This window comes from Suricata suricatta, chromosome 12 (genome assembly GCF_006229205.1).
Source record: "Suricata suricatta isolate VVHF042 chromosome 12, meerkat_22Aug2017_6uvM2_HiC, whole genome shotgun sequence".
Taxonomy (NCBI): domain Eukaryota; kingdom Metazoa; phylum Chordata; class Mammalia; order Carnivora; family Herpestidae; genus Suricata; species Suricata suricatta.
Genome location: NC_043711.1, coordinates 85,521,943 through 85,549,508, shown reverse-complemented (window position 1 = coordinate 85,549,508; position 27,566 = coordinate 85,521,943). Strand labels below are relative to the sequence as shown.

Below are 27,566 nucleotides of genomic sequence, written 5' to 3'. Positions count from 1 at the left end.
GATCAAGCCCCACATCGGGCTCTAGGGTGTCAGTACTTGGGATTCTTTCTCTCCCTCTCTCTGCCCCTCTCCTGCTATTGTGTGTGCATGCGTGCACTCTTAAAAAAAACATTAAACACAAAAAATAATTGAATATTTAAAAGATAAACAATTATTTAAACAAAAAATAAACATTAAAAACAAAATATAAATGATTATTTAAACAAAAGATAAACAATATGTATTGGAATTTATAACATACATAGAAGTTAAATAATATGACAACAAAAGCATAAAAACCAGGAGAGAGAAATGAAAGTTTACTGTTGCAAAGTTCTTACACTACAGATGAAACAGTATACACTACTTGAAGATGGACTGTGGTAAGTTAAAGATATATACTATAAATTTGAAAACAACCATTAAAAAAGCAAAGAGAAAGAGCTAAGAAGCCAAAGAAAATAACATGGACTAATAAAAAAAATATATGTTAATCTAAAAGAAGGCAGATGAAGCAAAAAAGGGACCAAATAAAAAGAGATGAGAAAAACAGAACCTGTAAGAGGGTAGATGTAAACTCAATCATATCCAGGTTCACATTAAATGTAAATGGCATAAACATCTCAATTAAATGGCAGCAATTGTTATGGGGTAAAGAAGACGCCAATGTATAGTGCTCACCATAAAAGCCACATTTTAAATATAAAGACACAGGGGTGTCTGTCTGGTGGCTCAGTTGGTTAAATGACCAACTCTTGATTTAAGCTCAGGTCATCATCTCATGGTTTGTGAGTTCAAGCCCTGCATCAGGATCTGTGCCATCAGGGTGGAGCCTGTCTGGGATTCTCTGTATCTCTCCTGCTGCCCTTCCCATGCTCGCTCGCTCTCTCGCTCTCTCTCTCTCTCAAAATAAATATACTTTAAATATATAAATAAAAAAATAAATATAAAGACAAATAGGCTTGCAGATGGCTATCTATCTTTTTACCATGTCCTCACAGGGCTGCTTTCTCTGTGTGCAGACCCTGCTGATGTTGTCCCTTCCTCTTCTCATAAGACCACCAGTTCTACTGGATTAGGGGCCTCCTCTTAGGACCCTATTTAACCTTAATTACCATCTTAAAGGCCTCTTTGGGAATTAGGGCATCAATATATGAACAGAGGAGGCAACAGAATTTATTTCATGATAGATGACAAAGGATATACTACACTTATACTAATCAAGAGAAAGTTGTGGTACCTATATTAATATCACACAAAGTAGATTTCAGATCCGATAACATTATCAGGGATACAGAGAGTCATTTCATAATGATAAAAGAGTCAATTAAGCAAAACAGCATATACTCCTAAATGTTTAACCACCCAAAAGAATTTCAAAATACATAAAGCAAAAAAACTAATAAAAATCAAAGGAGAAAAAGACATACTCACAATTATGGTCAGAGGTTTCAACACTCCTTTTAACAACTGACAGAATAAGTACACAGAAATGTTTAAGGATATAGAAGACTTGAACATCACCATTAACTTAACCTGACATTTACAGAACTTTCGTTTCAAGTGCACAAGAAATATCTAACAATACAGACTATTTTCTGGGCCAAAAGCCAGTCTTAATAAATTTAAAAGGATTCAGATCATAGAAAGTATGTTCTCTGACCACATTGGTATTAAAGTAGAAATAAAAACCAGAAAGATATTTGGGAAATCCCCACATATTTGGAAACTAAATAACACACTTCTAAGTAACTCATGGGTTAAGGATAAAATCAAAAGAGATATCAAAGTATTTTGAACTGAAAATACAATATATCAAAATGTGGGGGCACTTGGGTGGCTCAGTTGATTAAGCATCTGACTCTTGACTTTGGCTCAGGTCATGATCTCACAGTTGTGAGATCAAGCCCACCCTTGGGCTTTGCACTGAGCTTGGAGCCTGGTTAAGATTCTCTCTCCCTTCCCCTCTGCTCCCTTCACCACTTATGCTTATGTGTGCAAACTCTCTATCAAAAAAAAAAAAATTAAATGAAAGTGTATGACAAGGCATAAAGCCTTGCTTTATAAAAGCATAAAGCAACTCAAGGAAAATTTATAGCATCATTATGTTAAAAAATAAGATCTCAAATAAACAATCTCAAATTCCCACTCTGAGAAATCAGAAAAAGAATAGCAAATTACACCCCAAGTAATCAGAAGAGAAAACAAAATGATCAAAGCAGAAATCACGGACATAGAAAAAAAAAAAAAAAACCAGAGATAAATCAATCAGAAACCCCAGACTCTTTGATATGATCAACAAAATTGATAGCCAGACTGGTTAGGAAAATAAAGAAGGCATCAATGGCCAACACTGGGAATAAGGGAAGGCCCATCACTACAGAGTCTATAGATTTAAAAGGATAATAAGGGAATATTCATGAACAACTTTATGCCAATAAGTTTGTCCACTAAGATAAAATGAATCCTTGAAAGACACTGACTACCTAAATTTACTCAAATAGGAAAAAATAGAAATCATTGGAACAACTTTAAAAATTACATTTCATCAAAATTTAAAACTTCTCAAAAGATTACTTTATGAAAATGAAAAGGCAAGTTATGGGCTGGAATAAAATATTTGTGAAACATAAGCCTGGGTGGCTCAGTCAGTTAAGCGTCCACCTCTTGATTTGGGCTCAAGTCATGATCTCAAGATTTGTGGAGTCAAGCCCCACATCAAACTCTGCACTGACAGTGTGGAGCCTGCTTGGGAGTCTCTCTCTCCTTCTCTTACCGCTCCCCTGTCTGCATGTGAGGGCGTGCACTCTCTCACTCAAAATAAACATGGAAAACAAATTTTTAAACATGTATCTGACAAAAGATCATATCTATGATATATAAAGAATGGTTATAATTCAAGAATAAGACAAACAATCCTCTCCCCCAACCAAAATGGGCAAGAGATTGAACAGACACCACCGAAGATGACATGTGGGTGGCCAATAAATCACATGAAAAGACAACCAACATCACTTGCCACAAGGAAAGAAATGCCAATTTTTTTACAAGTTTATTTTTTGAGAAAGAGAGAGAGAGAGAGACGAGTGAGCACAAGCAGGGAAGGGGCAGAGAGAGAGGGGGAACAGAGGATATAAAGTAGGCTCCATGCTGACAGCAAAAAGCCCAATGAGGGGCTTGAACTCACAAACCACAAGATCATGACCTGAGCTGGGTCAGACACTTAATCAACTGATTCACCCAGGCGCCCTGGGAAATGCAAATTAAAAGCACCAGACACCTATACATACCCACTAAAATGACTAAAACAAAAAACAGTGACCATACCAAGTATTAGTGAGGGTATGGAGCAAATGGAAGCCTCATACACTGTTGGTGGCAATATAAAAATGGTATGGTATGACAATTTTGTAAACAGACTGACAGCGTCTTAAAAAGTTAACCATATACCTATTATGTGACCCAGACATTCAATTCATACGCATTTATCCAAGAGAAATTAAAAATACGTGCACCCAAAGTTACATACCCAAATATTCATAACTTTGTTTATAAGAGCAAAAAACTGGAAGCCCAAATGTCCATCAACAAGTGAGTAACCAATCTGTGATATATTTATAAAATGGAATGCTACCCAGCAACGAAAAAGAACTGTTGACATACATGGAATGAATCTCAAAATAATTATAGTTGGTTAAATATGCCAGACCAGAAAAAAAGAGTACACATTGTATGATTCTATTTGTATAAAGTTCTAGAAAATGCAAACTAACCTATAATGGTCAGAAAGCAAATCAGTGGTTGCCTGGAGACGTGAGGGGGAGGGAGAGGAGTTATGGATTACTGGGGGCACAGGAAACATCTGGGTATGACAGACATGCGTGCTGTCATGCTTAGGGGGCTGATATGATAGGTCTCCACACTCTGCAAACCTCATCAAACTGCATACTTTAAACATGTGCAATTTGCGCTGGAAGGATGAATAGCTATGAAGTCTGACGGAAGGTCTCGGGCAGGTCCTCCGCCGTTTCCTGACAAGTAATCTTGCTTCAGTTTACTCTGCCTTCTCAGCCACAGCACTTGCCATTTATGAAGAGGGAGCGCCAGCCTGAAGGGCTGTTGGAAGGATTACTTTGTGCTCTGAAGCGTTTTTCTGGTTGCCAGAGAACAGGTGCAAACACTATTCTCCGTCGAAGACAGAATGGTAATATTCAGTGGGCGGAGACAGGGAACACTTGCTTGTTGGACAAACAACCAGCAAGATGTGTGTGTGCAGCTTGGGGCACAAACCCTACACAGGCCCATCAGGAAGCACTGCTGATTTCTAAAACGTTTGCATGACTGTTTTGCTTTTGCAGTTGAGTCCCAGAGACTGAAAGTCCGAAGAAAAGGCTCTAGCTCTCTAAAGCAAACAACAAAATCCTGAAAAGGACCATAAGGATAAAAATGCAATCAAGTTTGGCCCTTCGCAGGTTCATGAGGAACAAAACCAAGGTGGAACAGCTAAAAAGCAAGGGAATAAAATTTCAAGGTTAACAGGAGTTTCCTGGGCTGGCCTACCTCCCTTTATGCTCTGGTTCAAGCCCACAGTCCAGAACCGGACCTGCAGGTGCTCACTCTGCAGGTGCCAGACCACTGTCGTTTTATTTATGTTCTTTGTCAGAGACAATTTTCTTTAGATTAAAGAAAATCTTACTGAAAAGCCTCAGAGGAAAAAAAATTGGTCGTTCCTAAAGAGATGTGTCTATGTACCCTTTTCTTTCTTTCTTTTCTTCTTTTTTTGGTCTATACAGTTAATAACCAAGATGGGTTCAGTTTCTGCTACACACCCCCAGCTGCATTGGTACACATCCCTTGGGATCGCAGTGGTCTCTTCTCTTTCTAACTGGAATAGGGTTTTACAACAGAAGTAATAAGCTTCATGTCAACATTTTCAAGGAAACTGACAATGTAATTCTGCTGTCTCCCACTGGCTTTGTTTTTCTTAAAGAACACTGAACCATTTGAAACAAGGACATACTGTTACAAAGTGCTTTGCAGTGGCAAGAAGCAAATGATCTGGAGTACAGTCTATAATTAAACCTGATGTATTGAAATCCTCTATTTGCAGCAACCATCTTACCAAAGACAGACATCTGTAACCGAGAACGTGGAAATGGCACACCGGTCTCCGTCCACGGGGCGACGAGGGCACTTATAGCTCAACCCTCATGTCTGGATAAATTCTAAAAGGGCCATCCCCATACGTCTATGTTATTCTTTTTTTTTTTAAGCTTATTTGTTTTGAGAGAAAGAGAAAACTAAGGAGGGGCAGAGAGAGGGGGAGAGAGAATTCCAAGAAGGCTCCGTGAGATCTCACAAACCAAACCGTGATCATGACCTGAGCCGAAATCAAGAGTCTGATGCTTAAATGACTGGGCCACCCAGGCGCCCCAAAGTTAGCCTTATTTCTGTGAATTTGGACTCTCTGAATCTGATCGTCCTGTTAAACTGCACAATAAATTGTGATTTTCCTAATTTTTCTTTGGCTCTCAACTATACCTGACTACAAACAGACCACTTGGTTTCATTATTCATATCTTAACCCTTCCGATGCCAGCCAACAACCATGCAAACATCCTCGCAGTGCTATAATTCTTGACCAGCACAGCAAAAGACGGAGGCCAAGCGGCCTGACCCGCAGGGAGCAGTACTGTCTCCACCAGGGGAATACGGACAACACACACACAGCATACGCCGCCCAAGGGGTTCTGCACCTTCCACCCTCACCCCATCTTTTCTCTTCCCTTATCAAGACCCTGTGACTACATGAGAAATTCCTTTTTGGGGGGTTCTATACTCTAGGATGGCTACCCGCTGCTTCTTCTTCCACAGCATGAGTTCCATTTTTAAATAACAGCTCAACAATCTTTTCCAAAATGGCTTCATCTGTCCTTTGACAGAGAAAAGACAAAAAAACAAAAAGCTTTTTTTTTTCTTATTGATTCTGTCAAGTACTGTAAAGTCCAAACACGCTAACACAGGAGTGAAAAAAGAGTCACCTGACAACTAAACTAACACCTGGTGGGAAGGTAAGGCAGAGGACAAAGGCCTGTCTGGTACGGGCAAAGAGGCAGGGACTTCCTGACAGTTCCTACGAACAAATGCTGAGAGACCGCAACTCTGCATGAAGGAATTCTCTGGACAGTGAGTAGAAAGGTGGTGAGAAGTGAATGCCCCGACCGTAACCCTGAAACACCTAGGAGGCTGCTGGAAGAAGAGCGTTGAGAGGTTCAAGCGTCCCCAAGGAGGATAAAGTGACGTGCGGACACTTGTGTCGGCTTCTGCTCTGCTCTGCTCCGTGGCACAGCACAGGCCAACCAGGGCAGCGAGCCCAGGACTCCAGCTGATGCCTGGAGCCTTGAAGATGAGGCTCGCAACCACCCGGGAGCCTGTGTTGTGCTCTTCAGGCATTAAAACATCTGATGGAGAAAAGCAGCACCAAGTATACGTAGGCAGAAGACTGAGCTCTCAGCTGGATGGTTTTTACTAAGTCACTCCTCATTCTCTGGGTCTACGCATGGCGTTTGCTAGAAATTATAGAATTTCTAACAGCAAAAATGTTTCTCAGAAAAGATTTACTGGGAACCTAACGTGTATCTGTGGCTAGGCACTGGGGATATGAAGAGGTGGGCGACCTAGTTTCTCATCTCAAGTGTCCTACAGTATAGTCTGAGACAACAGATGCCTACAAGAGGGTAAGTGCTCCCACAGAGGAAAGCATAGGGCGCTAGAGCCTAATCCTCAATATCTGAGAACAAGTAGGTGGGTATGAGGACTGGGCTGGGCAAGTGACTTAGGGGGAGAGGATTCTTTTTTTTTTTTTTTTTTTAATTTTTATGTTTATTTTTGAGAGACAGCGACAGTGCAAGCAGGGGAGGGTCAGAGAGAAAGGGAGGCCCAGAATCCAAAGCAGGCTCCAGGCTCTGAGCTAGCTGTCAGCACAGAGCCTGACGCAGGGCTCGAACCCATGAACTGTGAGATCATGACCTGAGCTGAAGCCAGACGCTTAACCTTAACCGACTGAGCCACCCAGGTGCCCCAGGGGAGAGGATTCTTAAAGAACTTTAGCTTAATAACATCAAGTGTTGAGAAGGACACGGAGCAATTGGAACGCTCATGCACGGCTGCAGAGGAAATCTAAAATGATACAATCACTTTGGAAAACAACTTGGCAGTTTCTAATATTGAACTTACATTTCCAATATGACCTAGTCATTCCACTTCTAGGTATTTACCATAGAGAAATGAAAATATATGTTTCTCTAAAGACTTTTAAGCAGCTTTGTTAACAAACAGCAAGAGACTGGAAACAACCCAAATGTTCGTTAACCAATAGGTGATTGATTAAAAAACAGATGCACTGGGATGCAGAAATATAATGGAATACCTACAAACTCAAAGAAGAACCAGACTACTGATAGTCACAAAATGAACGAATCTCAAAAACAATCTGTTGAGGCTAAACAGAACACATACTAAGTAAACTCAAATTTTAAAACTGATACTTGATTCAGTCATTAGTAAACATTTAAGTCTGGAGAAACTCAGGTATGGGAATCTACTTTTTCAACTGTAAATTGTACGAAATCTAAATACAAAGCAAGTACGTTATGAGAATTTAGCACTGAACTGAGGTGTAAATACGCAGTGGACTGCACGGACCTAGGATGGAAAAAAGTAAAATGGCTCAAGAATGTTTGTTATCGATTATCTGTCGAAATGAAATGTTTTTGAGATTCGTTCATTTTGTGACTATCAGTAGTCCGGTTCTTCTTTGAGTTTGTAGGTATTCCATTATATTTCTGCATCCCAGTGCATCTGTCTTTTAATCAATTGGGTTAAATAAAATACATTATTAAAATTAGTTTTGTTTCTTTTAACCTTTTTACCATGCTACTACAAAATATAAACCTGTATGCCGGGCTTGCCCTCCATTTCTATCGGGCGGGGCCATGTTATACCTTCATTGCACTGAAAACAAAGATGCATTCAGCTGTCAAAATTAAAACTGTACATTTAAAATGGGTGTGTTTTATTTTAAATAAATTATGCTTCACTAAAGTTATAAATATTAAATTGGGTACTATACACCTTTGCATGGGTGTATAATAATGCGTGTGTGCGTAAATGTCTATCTTGCTGATGACCCTTCCTTAACCAATAATCAGAAATGTAAAAAAAAAAAGAAAATTCAGACAGGCAAACTATCAAGAGGAACAGTTCACTGAATGCATTCAATTATCCTACAGTTCTTTAGTGTCAGCCTTACTAGCGATGGAGTTTCTTGAGGGCAGAATCCTGTCTTGTTCCTGTGTCAGCCTCGCACTTAACATGGCAAGTTAACATAGTACTCCGACGGTGTTTGAAGAGCTGCAGAATTGTCCCAGGCACTTTACATATAGTTTAATTTCCACAAAATCCCTGCAAATTTGGCATTGTCACTCCCATTTTTCAGACGAAAGACCGAGACTCAGAGGTCAGAAAGGTTAGAAAAACTCACCAAATATCCAGAACTAGTAAGTGAAAGAGCGATGTTCCAAGCCCACATGTACCTCCACTCCAAAGCCCACTCTTCCATGCGGCCCCACACTGCCACCTGTCCAGGCGGACATTTCAGGACCACTGAATGCCTGAATCACAGTAAAGAGGGGTACTCAGCGGCATCGGAACCACAGACATTTTCCTGAACTTCTAGAGTTACAACCTCCAAGTTCTGAATGGGCTTCTCTCTAGACGGAGAGCAGCCTGGCAGCTCTTGCTAGAAGATCAGGATGAATCTAGTAGGGGAAAAAAATCCCTCCCAATTAAACTTTCCATTTGGGAGTCTGAAGAAGAAGAAGAACACAGAACAAAGGGCATGGGAAACAGAAAAAAAGGGAATGCTGAATCTGCTAAAAAAAAAAAAAAAGCTAGTTAATGCAAGAGAATTTATCTAACAGTAACTTCAGCATTCAAAAATGAAAAGTTGGGAGATCCTGCGGAGGTACAGTTTCTAAGGCTCTGGGAGCACCTTCTTAATTAGGCTCCCACAATCTCAGCATTCCTTTTTGAATAATCCATGTTTCTGGTTATTTATTCAGCTCCCCACTGCTGCACATTACCAAGCCATATGCTACAGGAATACATCACTTCATATTTGCGCTCAACCATCCAAAGACGCTGGCAGTTCAGACCTTTAAGAAGCTTAGGGGAAAGTCCCCATAGAGTACAGTTTTAAGGTTAGAAGGCCCAGGAAGCCAAATGCATCTTCTTTATATGCTATTTACTTGAGAGAAGGTGGGTCATTTCAACAAAAGGACAGGCAATTAGAAGGGTAAAGGAGATAAACAAACAAAAGACTCAAGAGAGTAAAGCTAGCAAAAATCAGCTGAACACTAAAGGCCTCTGAACAATTCCAATGGCCCTCTCTGCACTTTAAAATGGATTTTTTAAAGCAATTCCACACAGGAAGATTTCCAATCAATGCGAGGTCTGGTTTGCGCTGGACAAACGAAAAGGTCCACTGTGCCCCACCCCGCCCTACGCAGGCCTTTTCAGAGGACATGGTTTAGAAGCATATCCCTTGATAATCTTAAACACAAAAATAGTTTTAAGCAAAAGCATGGTCATCGGAGAATCTGTGACAATATCAAAACAATGGAAATAGTTGTGATATCACGAAAAGAATGCCAAGAAAGCTCTATCTCCTTAGAGTCCGTGATGCAGCTGTTGCAAATTCTCACAAACGTTATGTCTCAGCACGGGAAATGCCATGTTTAAAAATTTAACAGGAAAGAGTATAGAAAACTACCTGTGGGGCAGGGCTAAAAAGCTGGTAAAAATAAGAAAATAATTACAGGAAAAAAAAGAGTGAAAGAAGTGAAACATCCAAAGCTGGGTCGTGTTTGGGTGGCCGACCTGTTTTTTCAGCTTCTTGGAGGCAGGAATCCTGTCTTACTCATTTCTGTGTAAGCGCAGCACTTAACAGGGTACCTTATCAGTGTCTTTTAACAGCAGTTCTGCATGTCTATATTCTAAATTCTCTTTAATACATATATCAAATTTATTAAAAAAACTTTTTAAAGAAACAGCTTCTCGGAGTTTTCAACATACATGAAGAGAAGTATTAAGACCGCAGACTCTAGGTCAATTTCAGAGTAATAATGATTAGAGTCTTCTGGTCACACAAACATGCTCCAGCGTCTCTCAGTTTGAAAAACAGTCCCTTGACCACACACCACCCCCATGTCCGGTCACCCCCTACTCCCATTTCTCTACTCCCTTTCCTAGCCACATTTCTCAAGAGTTAGTGATACAAGCTACCTTCTATTACTTCCACCGTTAGGATTCTATGAAATATACTAAACATGATATCCACTTTAAATACTCTAAGGAATTAGAGCATAAATAATAAGAAGATACATAAGCAAAGTACGGCAAAGAAAAGTCCTAAAACTGTCTTGCACATGTACACTTTTATCTCCTATGCTAGCCACATAGCACATGTGCAACTCATAGAAAATAATATATAATGAAAAATATGTATAAATAAAAAATATGATATTCTTGTGTCAACCACAAAGACACCAACATATGGCGTAGATAGGTCTAAGAGGGATATGAGGAAAACTAGGCTAAGTGTAGAAGTTAACATAGGGTATGTTTAGAAGGTCATAACGAGGCTTCCCAAAACCAATGTAGTAAAAGAAGAAGCAAAAAGACACGTCCATTCAATGGAGTGGTCATATTACCAACTGACATGACAATAGGGCACAAACAGACCGAAATGTACTTTGTATTCACCCACTCTAACTTGGGAGCGGACAGCACGCAGGCACACATGCACCCCCTGAAGGCCTTATTGTTTTACGTTATCTAGGAAACTCAAAGGACTAAAAGACCACAGGTACGGGTTCGGGAATTCGGACAACAGTGAGGAGCTGGACAAAAAAGACGGAGCACCGGGAGAGAGCCGTACCTGAGCATGAGATTCATCAGCTGGAGGCCCTCGCCCTTCAGGAAGCGCTCGCGGTTGGAACTGAGCATCAGGCAGGAACAGAGGGAATCAAACAGATTCTCCATCATCTCCTGCTCCTCGGCTGTGCTAGGATTGTGCCTTTTAAACACCTGTCAAAGACATCAGAAAGCACGGAGCCTTGAGAGATGTCCTCCCATCAGCCAGTGCGGCAAGTCCCAAAGCCTTCTTGTCACGATAGCCCCAACCACTGAGGAAACGCAAGCACACCATCCGAAATTCGCTTCGGTTTCCATTTTAGAGAAACTGAACCTTCTGATTCACGGGTGTTAAATAGCTACCAGGTCATACAAAAAACCAAAACACTCAACAGACCTCTGGGTCCATGAGTGATCAATAGTTCCAAGGAGCCAGATCAAACACACAGGCACACACACCCCCCAAAACCAAACAACAAAACCCTTTTACTATGAAACAGAACACAGATATTTAAAAAAACAAATCCCGTAAGAGACACATATATCTGAAACTACCATCCAGGTCATGAAACAACTTTGCCAACTACCTCCAAAGCCCTCCCCCAACCCACCCACACCCCACTGCACACCTTCTGAAAGAAACTACATTAACGGAAGGGCCACAGCTTGAGGAAGACGTTCCTAACCGTCAGGGCTACTGAATGGCCTCACACAGCAGCTGTGGCTCCAAGGCGCGGGAACAGCTTAAAGCAGAAGTTCTGTCTCTGCCAGAGATACACGGCATGTTGAGAGGAAAGCCTTTTTAACAGTGTGTGCATACCCAGAGAGTCTACTACAAAATGATCAACAATCTCGCAGGAACAGGACTAAGCACCTTCCCAGAAAACTGGAAACTGATTCGCATTGCGAAGCTCTAGTTTTTGGGGTGGAGGCCAAGCCACGCCGGCTGCTGGCACCGTGGCGGCAGCTGTATGCAAACTGACAGCTCAGACACTCCCCGCACTCCAGATTTTATCCAAATGATCTATTTTCAGTCCTGGTGTTGGAATAGCGCAGATGAGATCTGTTAGAAGAAATCTTCACAGTGTTTCTAGAATGCCAGCAGGACAACAACGTTTCAACAAGATTTACGTTTCTCTCCTGGAGGAAATGGCATTTCCTGACATCTTATTCCAGCTTCTGGTACCGCATCTGCACCCCCTTCCGGGCCCCCACCCCCACCCCCCGTGACCTCTGTCCCACTGCACTGGAACTGGTACTCCTTGAGCTTATCTGGATTCTAAATGGACAGAATGCACTTTACTGGCAGACTGAAAGGAAAGGAAGTGGGTCAACTCAAAATAATTCGGGATTCTTGGCCCAAGAATACACACTAAGTAGGAAGCATGCTTCTTTCGGACTGACAAATACCAGTGGATGGGCGTGGGGGGGTTGTGGAACCTACAGCAGATACACTGTGATTTCTGGTCAGAAGGAGCAAATGACTAAGAAAAGGAGGCAAACGATGCGGCTCCGATGCAACCTCAAACCTCAAACCTGCCAACGTCCTCCATATGGCTGGCATCGCATGGCTTGTTTCTTCCCACAATTTCCAGCTCCACCTCCCATTTAAAGCAGGCCATGGATCTTCATGGCAGACAGGAAGCATAAGAATTACTCACAGATAACTGCTGAAGAAGCACATCGATTCCATCCAGCTCCCCAAGCAATTCCCTGTTTTCTAAAAGGGGAAAAAAATAGAAGGAGAAAAAAAATGAAGCTAACTGTCAGATTTTACAGCCGTCTAACACTGATACATCAGCAAACAAAATCAATACAGCTTGACAGAGTACAAAAGCTGCACAGAGAGCGAGAGGGAGAGCAAGGGGATGCCAAAGGCAAGAGAGCTTGCTGTCATGATCTGAAACAAGCCTGGCTCCTATCCTAACAGAATATCAATACCGAGAGGGAGCCTTACCGTCGTTGTCCTGGAGCAAGATGGCCAGCACTTCACTACAATACAGTTTGTTGGCATCGAAAGGCATCTTTGCCTGTGGGGAAATAGGAGAAATGAGAAGAAGAAGAAAAAAAAAAAACGTTAAGGGGCATTCCTCCCTTCTCCAGGACGAACTGTTGACAAGAACTAGGATCTAAGATCTAAGTTCGAGAGAAGTAGAGCTTAGAAAGTCAAAAGACAGGTTTAAGGTAAAAAAAAAAAAAAAAAAAAGAGTCTGCCACGGCTCTCAAGAGATCAGACTCACATACTACACAGTACAACCGTAAATGGCACATGTACACAATGGCTCTCACATTGCTAATGCCCAGTAGGAGAGTCACCTCCTCAGTGACTCCTTCCCAGATTCCCTCCCCATTACGAGTCCAGAGATGATGGTCTAGCACATAGTATATACTCAAACGTGAACTAGATGAATGACTAAAAGTTTTTAACTTCTAAGGCTAAAATCCATTATGAAGCTTCGTTCACATATTACAGTCATACAATTAGGCTATCAACCAGCCGACAGAAGATGAGAGAAGGTGAAAAGAAAGCAAGTTCTTGTTTAGCTTACTTGAATGTTTTTGTAACAAACTAGTTCCTTTTGGGGTTTTTTAATGCTTAAAATTTAATTTGAAATCATAAACCTATCTGCTCATGTGCCATAATCTGCCTACTATTTAAAAAGGAAACCACATTAAAAATGCAGAACTGTGTTAATATTTTAACACCCAAATTACTACCCACAATTCCTTCCCCGCTGCACGGCCTGGTCCTTGGTGTTTCTGAGGGGACATATCTGCTGCAGAGACCATCTTTTACGGCCGTCACAGTGTGGCTTCGGTCTTGAGACTCAAATATCTCACCATTAACAAGGCATCTTTGGATAAAGGTGCACAGAGAAGAACAGACCTCATCGACGTGTCTTTATTTACCGTACCCTTGATCCCTAAAATGTGGGCACACCGACAACAGTTGCTGATCAGCAGCAGCCTTGTTACCCACCCAGGTTTGTTGAGTGACAAATAATTTTTGTGCCTGGAAAGGACAGGGAAGTGTTCATCTTGGAGCTAACACTCCATTCACCTTAGTGTTATTCGCAGTGCTGTTTGGACATTGATTTTGTACTTAGGGAGGAAGAGCAGCCCCTGATGGAGCAACACCCAGCAACTTTTCAGTTTTCCACGCACGTCTTCCCTGTCGGGCCTAAGTGCACCCCACAGGGTTGCAGGAAGCTGACCATCCTAGGTTAAAAGATCTGTAAATGCAAAGTCTTACGTGTACTGACTGCTAGGTATGCTCCCTGGGCAAGCTTGAGGCCTTCTTCCAAGAAATTCAGTAGAACAGCCAGAGTTTAAATGTAATCTGAGGTGTGTTTCACTTTAAGGGAAGTATAAAGACCAAAACGCAACAAAAGTGAAAGGCCAAGCAGTGAGCATCTCCACCAGAATCAAGGACTTGCTAATCAGATTACTTACTCCAATTATTTAAATGACAAGTATTGGTATTTTAAATGATTTAAAGCCACACTAACTTCATTACTTGCAGTTATTCAAGGGCCAGGGTTCTTGTCTGAAATAAGATACACTTAACTAAAAGAAGGCAAAAGACATCAGGCCACTAGAATCATAGCCTTTTTGTGGTTTCAACGCCTCTTGTCCTTTATTTGACTTTATAAATCCTGTCTCCACGGTAAGGGGGAGATTTCCTCTTTTTTTCAAAGTATATTTATTGGGCACCTCCAATACACAAGACAAAAGGACGGAACATGAAAGCACACAGGTAAATTGGAGGTGAACCTCGTCCACTGTTAGGACATGTAAAGATATTACATGAATGAAAATTAACTTCATTAAGTGATACAGTCATGTTGAAAAGAGAAAAAGAACATGAATCTAGGATCGATGCACCTCGGCATGACTCATGAGCACCTATGACCCATTGTGACAAATCTGCAGTTTCCAAACTGCGAGCCCAGGTACCTGGGGGTGTCAAACTGAATTCACAGGGGCACCGCGGGATTCTTGAAAATTTCCAAAGAAAGCACGGTGACACGTGACACCTGCTGAACACTGCCCTGACTACCAGCTCCAGATGCACTCTTTGATGACCTCCTATCTTTGTGCAGCTGGGTTGTGGTGGCTGCTGTTAATAAAAGCACAGTGTGACAATCAATGTGGCGGCGGGGCGGGGAGGGGTGCGCCTGGGTGGCTCAGTCATTTGAGCGTCCAACTTCAGCTCAGGTCATGATCTCACAGTCTGTGGGTTCGAGCTCTACATCAGCAGAGCCTGGAGCCTGCTTCTGACTCTGCGTCCCCCTCTCTCTCTGCCTCTCCCCCGCTCACTCTCTGTCTCTCTCTCTCTCTCAAAATAAAATAAAGACATAAAAAAAAATTTTAATTAAAAAAAAAAAGAAAGAAAGAAAATCACTGTGGAACAGGAATGAGGGTGGTGGTGGTGAACTGAATTCCAAGGTTTTAGAAGTTGTGCAGTTACTCCAAAGGCACACGTACCGATTAGTAAGTAAGTGTGGCACTTAGGTCGAAAATAGAAATAGTTTTTCTTTAAGTGTTTACTTATTTATTTTGAGAGACAGCAAAAGTGAATGCACGCAGGAGCGCCAAGCAGGGGAGGGGCAGGGAGAAAGAGAGAGAGGGAATGCCAAGCAGGCTCCATGCTGCCAGTGCAGAGCCCAACGGGGCACTTAAACCCACAAACTGCGAGATCAGAACCTGAACCGAAACCAACAGTCAGACACGTAACCATCTGAGTGGCCCAGAAGCCCCAAAATACTTTTTCTTTTAATTCATGTGCATTAGTTTTTCAAGTGGCTACTAATTTGTCATGACATAAAGACATATTAAACTATTTGGACCTAACTATTTAATAAACCAGACTGTTAGGTCCTTCCTGGCTATAGGGGCACTGTAAAAAGGAAATTCCCAAGACACTGAGGGCATCATGAGCTGAGAGTGGGCAGCTATGACCCAAGAAACATTTCTCAGTCTCCAGTGTCCTTGTCTGTAAAAAGTAAAAAAATAAAGTAACAACGTCTCAGGGGAGTTGCAGTTCCCCTCTGCTCAGAATTCCTGATCCCCGCCAGGAATTCTCTAGCTTTTGCTCTGACACTTCAAGGAGGTCCAATTTGCCCAAAGTAAAGTTTTAAAAATCAAAATCATAATTCCATAACTTTCTTCTGTTAAAATACAGTTCCTTTGAAAAACTGGCATGAAGAAGGAACTGAATCAGAAAGTCAAAATGATTAGGTCCCACGACTCCCCAACACTGAGCCCTGAAATGCTTCAGAGTCTGAAATGGCTACCAGCTAGGAAGTCACTTGGCAAGAGGGGTTGGCTTTGGAGGTACCCAGGCCTACGTCAGCAGTGGGCAATCACCTTCCCTCTGTGCAATGCTTTTCACACCTGTAAACCGGGGACAGCAGCACCACTTGGAGGCTGTGTGTGAGGGTAAGAAATGACGTATACGAGAGAAGCCTGGGTGGCTCAGTTGGTTAACCGTCCGACTTTGGCTCAGGTCATGATCTCACGGTACGTGAGTTCAAGCCCTGCGTTGGGCTCTGCGCTGACAGCTCGGAGCCTGAAGCCTTCTTTGGATTCTGTGTCTCCCTCACTCATGTTCTGTCTCTCAAAAATGAATAAATGTTAAAAAAATTTTTAAATAAATGATGTATGTGAAGGATCTAGAATAACGCTTTCCACCTCGTGAACAGCCAATAAACGACACTCCCATCGGAGAGGAAAACTGCATGGTGATGATGATGACAACCAAGTAGTTTAATCTTGTGATAAAAGAAAGTGTAGGAAACCATGGGCCAGGTGGGAAGGAGGGAATCTAATCTTTCATGTCTGGCTGAAGTAAAAAATCACCAAGGAAGTTTTATTTCTAGTTAAATCTCAGCCAGAGATGGCCTCCAAGTTTACGAAATATCCAATTGTCCAATTACAAGGACATTTAGTCAAAATCAGGAGAAAGGATAATGCATGTAGTGGCGTAGTCTCCTGGAGTATGGAAAGTTAGCCAATGAGACTTGAAACTTCTGGGTTCTCTTCTATCGAGGAGCCTGGTGATCCAAAAGCTTTCGGCTGTTGGAGTAATTACAGAGTCAAGCATAGGTTTGGACTCGGCACGTACTAGCCTCGAATAAAATTAACCCTCATCTTTTTTGGGAGCTGCTGCTTTTTGGGAAAGTACAAAACAATTATGCTACCACCCGCGGCCAGAGGCTGCAGATTAGGTCTGCAGCTCACCTCTGGTACCCGGAACGCACAGTGGGGTTTGGACACATCTACGGCTTTGTGCAAGTGTTGGAGCACACTGTGCCCTGTAAAATCGCAGCTCCTGGTCACGGGAGGCTAAGACCTTCCCATCAACCAGTTGTACATGGAGTATAATGTAGCCGATTCCCAATTCATTAGCTCATATGCTGAATGTTGTAACTGTTTCTGAAACACTGATTTAATTGGGAAGCCAAAGAGAAGCTTAATTTTGTTTCTTTAGAAAAGAAAAAAATAAAACTTGGGGTTTTGGTGTTGTTTTCAAGAGTACACGAAATCTTAACAAGTCGGTATTCCCCATAACAATGAACTGTAATGCAATCTCTCTCACTTCTGTTATCTGCTCACCTGCTAAACCATTTAATGCAATCATCTGCAATGGGTTTCATCCTCATTAGGGCAAATTAGTGACATTTCATTCAGGGAAGGAATCTATGAGTATCTCTATATACTGCTAGGCTACCAGCTCAAAAAGACGACTCACCAAGGTGCTGCTCACTGAAGGATTACCCAAAGACGACTGAATCAACATGGGATGATCAGTTAAACAGCACAGTTTAACAAGCAATGTAATCTTAAGTATTCCAGGACGGTGGCTCTCAGATGTTAGCGTGCGTTCAAATTACCTGGAGGGCTCGTGGAAACAGAGTGCCAGTCCACCCCAAGATGGGCAGATGCGGCGGGTCAAGGGGGAAGCTCAAGAATATGCATTTCTTAAGTCAGGCAGAGAAGGACAGATACCGTATGTTTCCACTCATAGGTCTAACAGGAGAAACCTAATAGGAGACCATGGGGAGGGGAAAGAGGGGGAAAAGAGTTGGGGAGAGGGAGTGAGGCAAATCATGAGAGACTTTTGAATGCTAAGAACAAACTGAGGGCTGAAGAAGGAGGGGAGAAGGGGAATGGGGGTGCCGGTCATGGAGAGGGGCACTGGGTGTTATATGGAAACCATCTTGGTAATAAAATATTAATAAAGAAAAATAGTGCTCACTTCAGCAGCACATATACTAAAAAATAAATAAATAAAACACATTTAAAAAAAAGAATCTGCATTTCTAACAAGTTGCCAAGTGATCCTGACGTTCTGGGTCCTGGTCGGGAACAACACCTTGAGAACAACTGGGTAGAGATGCAAATATGGATGAAGACACGGTCCTTGCTTTTTAAAGAGTTGAAAGGATATTTAAAGAAAGACAATGAGCCCACACGATGTGAAAATCTGCCAGGTGATGGAGAAAAGATGCTTCGTGAGGAGAAATGTCACACAGTTACAAGCACATGTTAGAACACAGATTTGCTAACTCTCACAAGAGAACTAGTATGGAGAGAGTTAAAAGGTTAATATTCAGAAAAGAAAGAGCATGGTATGGGCTGGGGGCAAAGGAGTGCCAGGGAAAGGGTGCAGGGAGAAAGCCTGGACTTGTGGGTCGAATTCTAGCTCTATCTCTAACTGGATATGTGAAGTTGGGCAAGGCACTTAATCTCTATATGTCTCAACTTTTTTTTTAATCTACAGTAGAAGTTATACATTTCCTTTTAGTTCTAAAAACGATGGCAGCTACATGGAAGAGCAGGGATTTACACTGGGTACGGAAGGCCATGCAGAGCTTAGAAGTATATAAAAAAAGATGGGAGTCATTCTTGTGGAGCGAGGAGCATGAACAAAGACAGACACAGAGGTCAAAATAAGTCTGACCTTTGCAGAGCAGGGGCAAGCTAAAGAAGATGTCTGTCTGAAAGGTAATAAGGCCAATGTTTAAAAACTGAGACGTGAAAAAGCCAGACCAGGTATAAGGGGCATTTTATTTTATTTTTATTTTTTATGTTTATTTATTTTTGAGAGAGAGAGCGAGCGAGCAGAGGAGGGGCAGAGAGAGAGGGAGATAGAGAATCCCAAGCACGGACAGTTCAGAGCCTGATGCAGGGCTTGAACTCATGAACTGTGAGATCATGACCTGAGCTGAAATCAAAAGTTGGACACTTAACCGACTGAGCCACCCAGGCGCCATAAGGGGCCTTTAAAAGTAGGGAGAGAAGGTGGGATCTGATGTAAAGGGCATCAGCATGTATGGAGGGAAATTCTTGATAGGGAATGGCACACTGAAAATGGAGTTTTAAATCAGTCCGGGAGTAGGGCAGAATAAAAACAGGTAACGAAAATGTTCTCCTCTCCAGAGAGCAGCGGCTATTAATGAGGCTTGTCCATTAGAATCACAGGTGGACCTTCTCTCAAAAAGAGACAGAGAAGACAGAGGCCAAGACAATGGGTCTCGAAATCTCTAGGATTTTAGAGTTCCACTAGTGAAAATCAGGATGTAGGTCCAGCATTCAGATTCAATACATTTATGATGGTGGAAATTTTAACAAGCATTCTCCCAGATTATGAGGAAAAAGAGCAAGGCACTGTTTTTAATAAAAATAGGCCTTCCTGCTGGCCTCGCCCTTAAGCAAAATTCTCATTCATGTTCTGGGCAGCACAGGAGTTTTCTAAGGGCACTTGCTTACTAATAAAATAACCAAATGGCATTTTAATGTTTAGATGCCCTGAAACCTTGGAAAACTGTTTTTAGAGACAACAACATGCCTATTTATGCCCCAAGGATTGCATAAACGCTATGCCTAAAAGCAAACAGTCAATAGCTTGCTAGACTATCAAACGGGACTCTTTATTACTCTCATAAGGAAAATGGAATCCAAGCCAAAACCCTAGAGATCTCAATTCTCTTTCCTGTTACCAATTCAAAAAAAGACTGGCAAGTTTCAACACCTTTTGAAGGACAGAGGAGGCCTGACATTCTGATTTAATGAAAGATCCCTGAAGCAGTACCAAGTCTCCAGAACTGAAAAAAAAAACCAGTCTTGACTTTCGAGACAAAAGCTATTGGATTATTTTGTGATCCAAACGTTTGGGGCTCTCACCTACAGCCACCCTACCAACTCCGGTCCTTGCCATCTATCCCATCTCCTCAACTCGGTTCTGCTTTCCTCCCCTCCCCTCCTCACTCCCAAAATGCTTTAAAGCTTTGGAGAATAAAAACGTGTTGAATGCTGAGGAAAGAAGACACAGAGAATTACATGGGAAAACAAGTCTAGTCCTAAAGTCAGAGGCATCAGGCTCATGAAAAGAGGCCAAAAGGAAATTAATAGAGGACAATGCATGAATTCATCAGACCTGATTTCTTCCTGAAAGGAAAGTAAGGGTGTGCAGGTGTGCACAGGCACATGCACTCGTGTGTGTGTGTGTGTGTGTGTGTGTGTGTGTGTGTGTGTGTGTGTGGAGGGAGTTACAATCTACTGAGGCACACACTGAGTCAATACTCTGCCAGGCAGATGTGCCCAGACCCACTGATGGCAGAATCTGGGCTGGGTCAGGTTACAGCAATCCATGTTAGAGATTTCAGGGGAAAAAATGGTTCAATAAGGAGGCCTGGAAGACTTAGGTGGTCAGAAAGAGGGGAAACCATGGGGCACATGCTGTCGGAAGCAGAACATTCTTCCTGAGACCTGCCAAGGCAGTGGGGGGCAAACCTGACCTGACGTACCTCAGACTTTCTGGATCTCTATGACACTCTAAAGCACAGCAGAGCCATGAATATTTAGAGAATTATTTTATCTATTAACAAAGGCCTCCTTCTCACTGGAAAGCTGGGAATCCTTGCCTGCCTGAGGCAGTCCTAAACTGCCTCTCATCACACCTCTGGTTAAAATACTCTTTTAAGAGAAGCCCTTGGCCCTCTCATTCCTCATTTACTCCATGGGACACCACTAATTGTTAAAAAGATAGTCAAAAGGACTATGCTAATAAGAAATCCACCAGAAATGTAAATATGAACAAAGGATATAAATAGTAAGCTGAAAGAAATGAATATAAATGGCTAATAAGCAGGTGGAAGCCAGTATTCTTGCCCCGATTTAAAAATTCCAAAATAAAATAAAATACCAGTTTTCATGGAGATTGATACAGTTTTAAGTCCGACAGCACCCAGTGCTGCTGGAGGAGGCAGACGCTCTCAGGTCAGTGAGGCAGCCTTTGTGCAGGACAGTCCCAAACTGCCTGCAATATCCTTCAATCTATCAATTCTACTTCTAGAAATTTATCCTGAAGATAAACTAACATAAGTGTGCAGGGAAAAAACTGTGTGTGTGTATATGAGAATATTCACTGCAGCACTGCTTATAACAGTAAAAACTCGTTACACAACAGTGAAAAACTGTCCTAAAAAGGAGAATGGTTAAATTAATTTTGGTATATGCATAAAACAGAATACCAGGCAGCTATTCAGTGAAAAAAAACCAACCTGCCAAACAAAATATTGTAAAGCTCTGTTTGTGAAACACACACACACAGACCTATACACACAAAATACTTTTGGAAGGATGGATAGTATGCTGCTAACAGAGGCTGCCTCTGGGAAGTGGAACTAGAAAGAAACTACTGAAGGGAGCTTTCACCTCATGTTATGCCTTCTGTACCAGTGAATTTATTTGTATTTATACAATGTTCATATTTTCAGAGGTCTTAAAGGTTACTTTTATTTATTTTTTAATTTTTTTAATGTTTACTTAATTTTGAGAGAGAGAGAGACAGAGTGAGAACAGGGGAGGGATAGAGAGAGAGGGAGACACAGAATCTGAAGCAGGCTCCAGCTCTGAGCTGTCAACACAGAGCCTGACGCGGGGCTCGAACTCACAAACCGTGAGATCATGACCTGAGCCAAATGAGGCACCCAGGCGCCCCATTAAAGGCTACTTTTAAAGCCTCTTCTTTTGGGCTGCCTGGGTGGCTCAGTCGGTTAAACAGACGACTTCGGCTCAGGTCATAATCTCACGCTTTGTGGGTTCAAGCACCACATCAGGCTCTGTGTTGAGAGCTCAGAGCCAGGAGCCTGCTTTGGATTCTGTGTCTCCCTCTCTCTGCCGCTCCCCAACTCATGCTCTGTTTCTCTCTGTCTCAATAATAAAAACATTAAAAAAATTTTTAAATTAAAAAATAAAGCCTCTTCTTTTGAAAAAAAAAGGGGGAGAAGAAAAGAAAGAGGCAAGAGGTCCCAAAAGATTCCCAAAGCAGATGCCACAGCAAAGGGATAAAGATGTGTGGCAGCGAGCCGGTTGAGCTGCGCCCAGAGCGAAAGGAGGCTGGAGCTGGAGTCCCACGTGTGCCAAACTTACCTTCAGCCTCTTCAGCAGCCACTGCAGGAGCCCCTGCTGGGCGGCCTCCGTACACATCTCAGGCCGGAACTCTGCCATGTTTTCCACAATAGCTGGAGGGAGCACAGACGGCAGCCATTAGGGAGGGCAATTTTGTTTCCATCTGCAACACGCTTGCTCCCCTTCCCAAGACAGCCACCAGATTCCTCTTCCCACTTCCTGTATGCCTCCAAGCCAGATGCTGTGTTGTCATTTTTAGATTAACTAGGGAGATGCTATGGGTTTGGTTTGGTTTCTTTTTTTTAATTCAAGTTATGCTGCAAGTCAACGCGTAACTGAAAATGACGGGAAATTCACAAAAGAAATAAGTGATGGAACACCACCAGAGCAGAACACAGAGAAAGGTGTGTGTCTGCCTAGGAAGGCCTTAGTCCTCATGGTGCTGGTGTCCCAGAGATCTGTAACCAAAGGGACAGGGGACTAGGCAGGAAGCCTTAGTAGAAAATCCAGGGATGGTGAATTCGAAATCTCTGCCTTTCCAGAGTCATTCATTTTCAGTCCTCTTTCTCTGGACGTTTCAAGGGAAGCAAGCATGATCTTCTTAATTGAACACAATAATGTGCATAGAGGAAAAGGCCATGCAGGCAGAGGAAACTGTCAGGTACACAGAAGCAAATATAATTGGTCCTGCTATCTTTCAGAACAGCCAAATTGCTGCTTAATAGAAAAATTAAAACTTAGGAGGCCAAAGGAAAATAAAGTTACTACATGACTCTGATACTAAAAAAGGACACCTTAAAAAAAATCGCCTACAGCTCCATCCTAACACATCCAGTGCTTTCATTTCCTTCAGGGCCCCTTCTGCTCCATAACCCAGGATATGTTACTCTTACAAAGGAGACAGAGTTAGTTCCGTGTTCTCTAAGCCCAATGCCCAGAACACATCGGGTCTGAGTTTTGAAGGGGAAAGAGCTGAAGAAATCACCATGCTTCTTCGGTTCTTCCTCACTCCTCTGCCCCTGTCGCCCTCACCAGTGGGAAGTTACCGACCCATGGGCAGCCAGCCCCTGTCAGGGAGTGGCCTACAGAGCCACAGAAGCAGAGTAGCAACAGGACCCTGAGAGACAAGGGTCAATCACTACAATACCCGAGGTTACTTTCCAGGAAAACCAACTCCTTCATATTAATCTTCGATGCCCTTACCTATTCCTCTGCTTACACTTTAGATGGCTTCCTGCCGCCCACTAGAGTAACATCCAATCATCTTGCCTTGGTTGACAAGATCTGCCATGATCTGGGCAAACTCCCGCCTCTGGTCCCCTCTCCTTAACACTGCCAGAGTACATTTCCACTCTTTCCCCAAAGCCCATGCTCCTTCATGGCTTTGCACATGACTCTCTCCCACCCAAAGGCCCTTCTCTCACTTCTCTGTCAAAACGCACCCGTTTTCATATTCAGCCCCAATAGGCAACCTTTGCAGACCCTCCCCTACTTCCATCCTGCTCTCCACTGACTCCTATTATACCATTTCTCGCTCTGTATTGTCTTTCCTTTCTGTTCAAGGCTTTCCCATCAGTCTGCTTCTGAAGGACTAGGACCATACCTAATTCCTCTTTAATCTACCCTAGTGCCTAGCACAGTGCCTCAAGTAGCAGGTGCTCAATAAATGAGAGAGGGATAAATCTCCTGGGCTACTGGTGGGCAACTGAGCCAAAACTACACAGATCTCTACAGACTGCCAGCCTGGTGCTTTTTCCATTATACCAGGACCTTTTTTATTAACAGTCAGTTGAAACTTTTGATAAGCTTTCCATTCAGCAAAATCCAGCACCAGGCTAACAGATGGTAATGCCAAATTCCAGCTCTAGACTAAAGCCGACCCCCAAGTTACAGATTGCTGTGTTCTCTCTTCTCTTACTCCCTAGGTACTGTGTCTCCCCTCTTCTTTATGATAATGCTCACAGAAGAGAGTATAACACTACAAGAGGAATCTGTGGAAGACAAAAAGAGCTGAGAGAAAAATCTGATCTCATCAAAATTTCTGCTTCAGCTGAGCCTCATTCATTTCTCAAGCTCTGCTTAAGATATGTCATCCTTTGTTTTTATAAGACAATGACTAGTGATAAGGAGGACTACCCAAAAGCACAATTTCATTTTTTTTATTTTTTAAAAAAAATTTTAATATTTATATTTGAAAGAGACAGAAAGAGAAGGAACCAGGAGGGGAGGGGCAGAGACAGAATCCCAAGTAGGCTCCAGGCTCCGAGCTATCAGCACAGAGCCCAATGTGGGGTTCGAACTCACAAGCCGTGAGATCATGACCTGAGCCAAAGTCGGACGCTTAACCGACTGAGCCACCCAGGTGCCCCGCAAAAGCCCAATTTTAAATAGGCTAATGGTTCAGCAACTTTACAGAGAGAAAGACCTGGGAGATTCGAGGAAAAGGAAGGAAAATACTGCAGAGGAGTCCACTTCCACTAACGTTAGATGAAGGAGCATGCACGTTACCAGCAGTATCCAATCAGTTTACGTGGTAAACTACACATAAGACAAAGAAACACTTAACTCTTTTTCAAATCAACTGCCTTATAAAGATGGTTCCGTTAAGTTTGTAGTCCCATTGAAGGAGGAAGAAAAGCCAACAATACAGGGCTTAAAAATGGTAAAATACACACTTTCTACAGCTAAAAAATAAAAATAAAAATAAAAAAGCCTGCTAAAAGGAGCCAGTTTTGGTCCAGGAAGGTTACCTACTTGGTGGAATCCTGTTTTTATTACCTGCAAGCCAAACCAGAGCTGCAGGTATATGAAATTGACACAAGGGTCTTCATTTCTGGAAAGGGAGTCTGGGAGAAGGAAAGAAATCGCCTGCTGTTGACTCTGTTATGAAGGAAGATAGGAAATGAGCACCAAGCCCCAAAACAAACACAGACGCCTCAGGACCGGCGGTCAGGCCGCCCCTCACCGAGAGTGTTGTGGACGCCGTCCGCCTCTTCCTTCACAGACTCATCCAGGCGCTCCAGATTCTGCACGAGCAGCGCTACCACCTGCCCATCCACCTTCAGCAGCAAGGAAGCAAGAGGAGAGAGGGACACGTGTCACAAAACAGGCCCCAAATGTTCCCGGATTCACTTCTCACCCGGATGAACAAAAGAACTAGTGGGCCACCTATGGTTGCCAGTGTGCTCTCCCAACCCGGTATCTGAGTCTTGAAGTGACCCCCAGGCAAAGAAAGGCCAGGCGTCATTATCCCGAACTTAGGATGAGTAAATCAAAGCATAAGGAGACAAAGTAAAATTTCAGGTTACAAAGTTGGTGAGTGCCGGCGCCAGCACCTGAACGTAGGCCTTCCGACATCAGGTTCAGGGCTCTTTCTACTTCCTTCTCTGTGGTGTCTAAACAAACACCTTGCAGAAGTCCCTCCTTAAGTCAGGTCCACAGTTTGTTCAAGTCAGAAGTGTGTTTCTAGACCACAGCACCAAGAGATGTTTAGCCGGGAAGCTTACTTGCCATGATGGACACTGACCTCAAAATTTGGGGTTAAACTCAAAACATTCCTAACGTTCCATGCTAAGCCATAATAAACTTTAATAAAAGTATTTAGTATTCAATAATACTTCTGATGAAGGTCTAATTCCTTCTTGAGAAGAATATTCACATAATAAAACGTCTTAAATTTTATTACATTTAATGCATAAGACAGCAATTAAGTTTCTCTAATTTGATTCACACAACCTCATAGGAAACTTCCAGTAGCCACATCATAGAGCTGCTATTCAGAGATTAACAGCTTAGCCAAGACCAAACTGCTACTGAGCAGTGGGAAAAAAAAAAAAAAGCAAAACCAAACTTCCTTCTTCGGTGAAATAATGCCGATACTACTTTATGCTTCTCTCAGCACAATCTTAGGGAGACTGCCCGTGAGGTAACCCTGACGCACACCAAGGACAGTAACTAAGGGAACTCCTCATAGTCAAGAAGTGATAATCCATCTGGTAGTGAATTTCTAATTAGTAGCCAGTAAGTAAACCTGTACGGGAAGATATGACCTGCTGTGCACCTGTGGTGTATCCTCTCTCTCACTGCCTCAGTTTCCTCACTTGGGAAATGAGAATAACTTATAAAGATTAAATAAAATTATGCGGCATATCTTACGCTGGGTTCTGGATCAAAAACTGAGTACAGAGTTGTTGTTTTTTAACATTTATTTATTTTGAGAGAGAAAGACAGAGCATAAGAAGGGGAGGGGCAGAGAGAGAGGGAGACATGGATCCAAAGCAGGCTGCAGGCTCTGACCTGTCAGCACAGAGCCCGATGTAGGGCGTGAACTCAAAAAGCATGAGATCATGACCTGAGCCGAAGTTGGATGCTTAACCGATTGAGCCACCTAGGTGCCTGTATGTAGAGTTTGAATCTAGCTCTTTACCCCTTCTGATATCTGATCATTCACTATTCATATCTCCCATGAACCAGGAAAAACCCCAGTTCTTTGAAGACAGTCACCAAAGGCTCACTTGTCATGGTCTACTCTTCCAAGTGTAGAGCATTGCTGTAAAACATGGCAGACACTCGGTCATTTGGCTGAATTCAAATAAACTGAGAAAACACACTCCCTTTGTGGACTGCACTCAGGTTTTTATATAAACTGCTCCAGTTACTCTCACGTAATCCTCATAAGTCCAGGGAGGTTAACTAGCCTAACCAAAGTCACAAAGCTTGGGGCCAAAGTGACTGACTCTAAGCCTCTATTTTCCCACCATACCCTGTCACTTTGGAGCAGGGAAAAGAAAGGAGAGAGGCTGACACTTCCCTGAGCACTTGTGAATAGGGCGTCCTATGACACAATTCAAACTAAGCCCACAATTCAAACTAAGCCCACAATTCAAACTGATGGGAAATGGCAAGAGGGACAGAGCTTGAAACAAGGCCTCTTTACTCTTTCTTGGTGATGCTTAAAGGAAGCATCTGGCAAGGGGGGGGAGAAGCTCTGAAATTACTGAGTAATCTGTGAACCTGAATCATAAACGAAGTAGAGTTTATCCCCTCGAGGCCCTTAATGGTGTGAAGAACAACAAGACACTAGCTGCAGCTTTGAGAGGATATGGACGCCAGAACTGAGGGCGCCCGTCAACACCGGGATGAGCTGTTTTCCCGTCTTATCCCAAGGAGATATGCGATCTTGCTCTCAAATCTCA

General features: G+C 42.6%; 1 protein-coding gene across 1 annotated transcript in view; it reads right to left on the bottom strand.

The window, feature by feature from the left end:
• Positions 1-27,566, bottom strand: part of CTNNBL1 (catenin beta like 1) — a 157,384-nt gene that overhangs the window by 68,862 nt on the left and 60,956 nt on the right. Inside the window, exons 6-10 of the mRNA XM_029917945.1 lie at positions 25,337-25,430; positions 22,393-22,484; positions 12,911-12,983; positions 12,615-12,673; positions 10,979-11,127 (exon numbers count right to left, since the gene is read on the bottom strand). Of these exons, the coding sequence (XP_029773805.1) occupies positions 10,979-11,127; positions 12,615-12,673; positions 12,911-12,983; positions 22,393-22,484; positions 25,337-25,430 (467 nt within the window). The remainder of the gene's footprint in view (positions 1-10,978; positions 11,128-12,614; positions 12,674-12,910; positions 12,984-22,392; positions 22,485-25,336; positions 25,431-27,566) is intronic.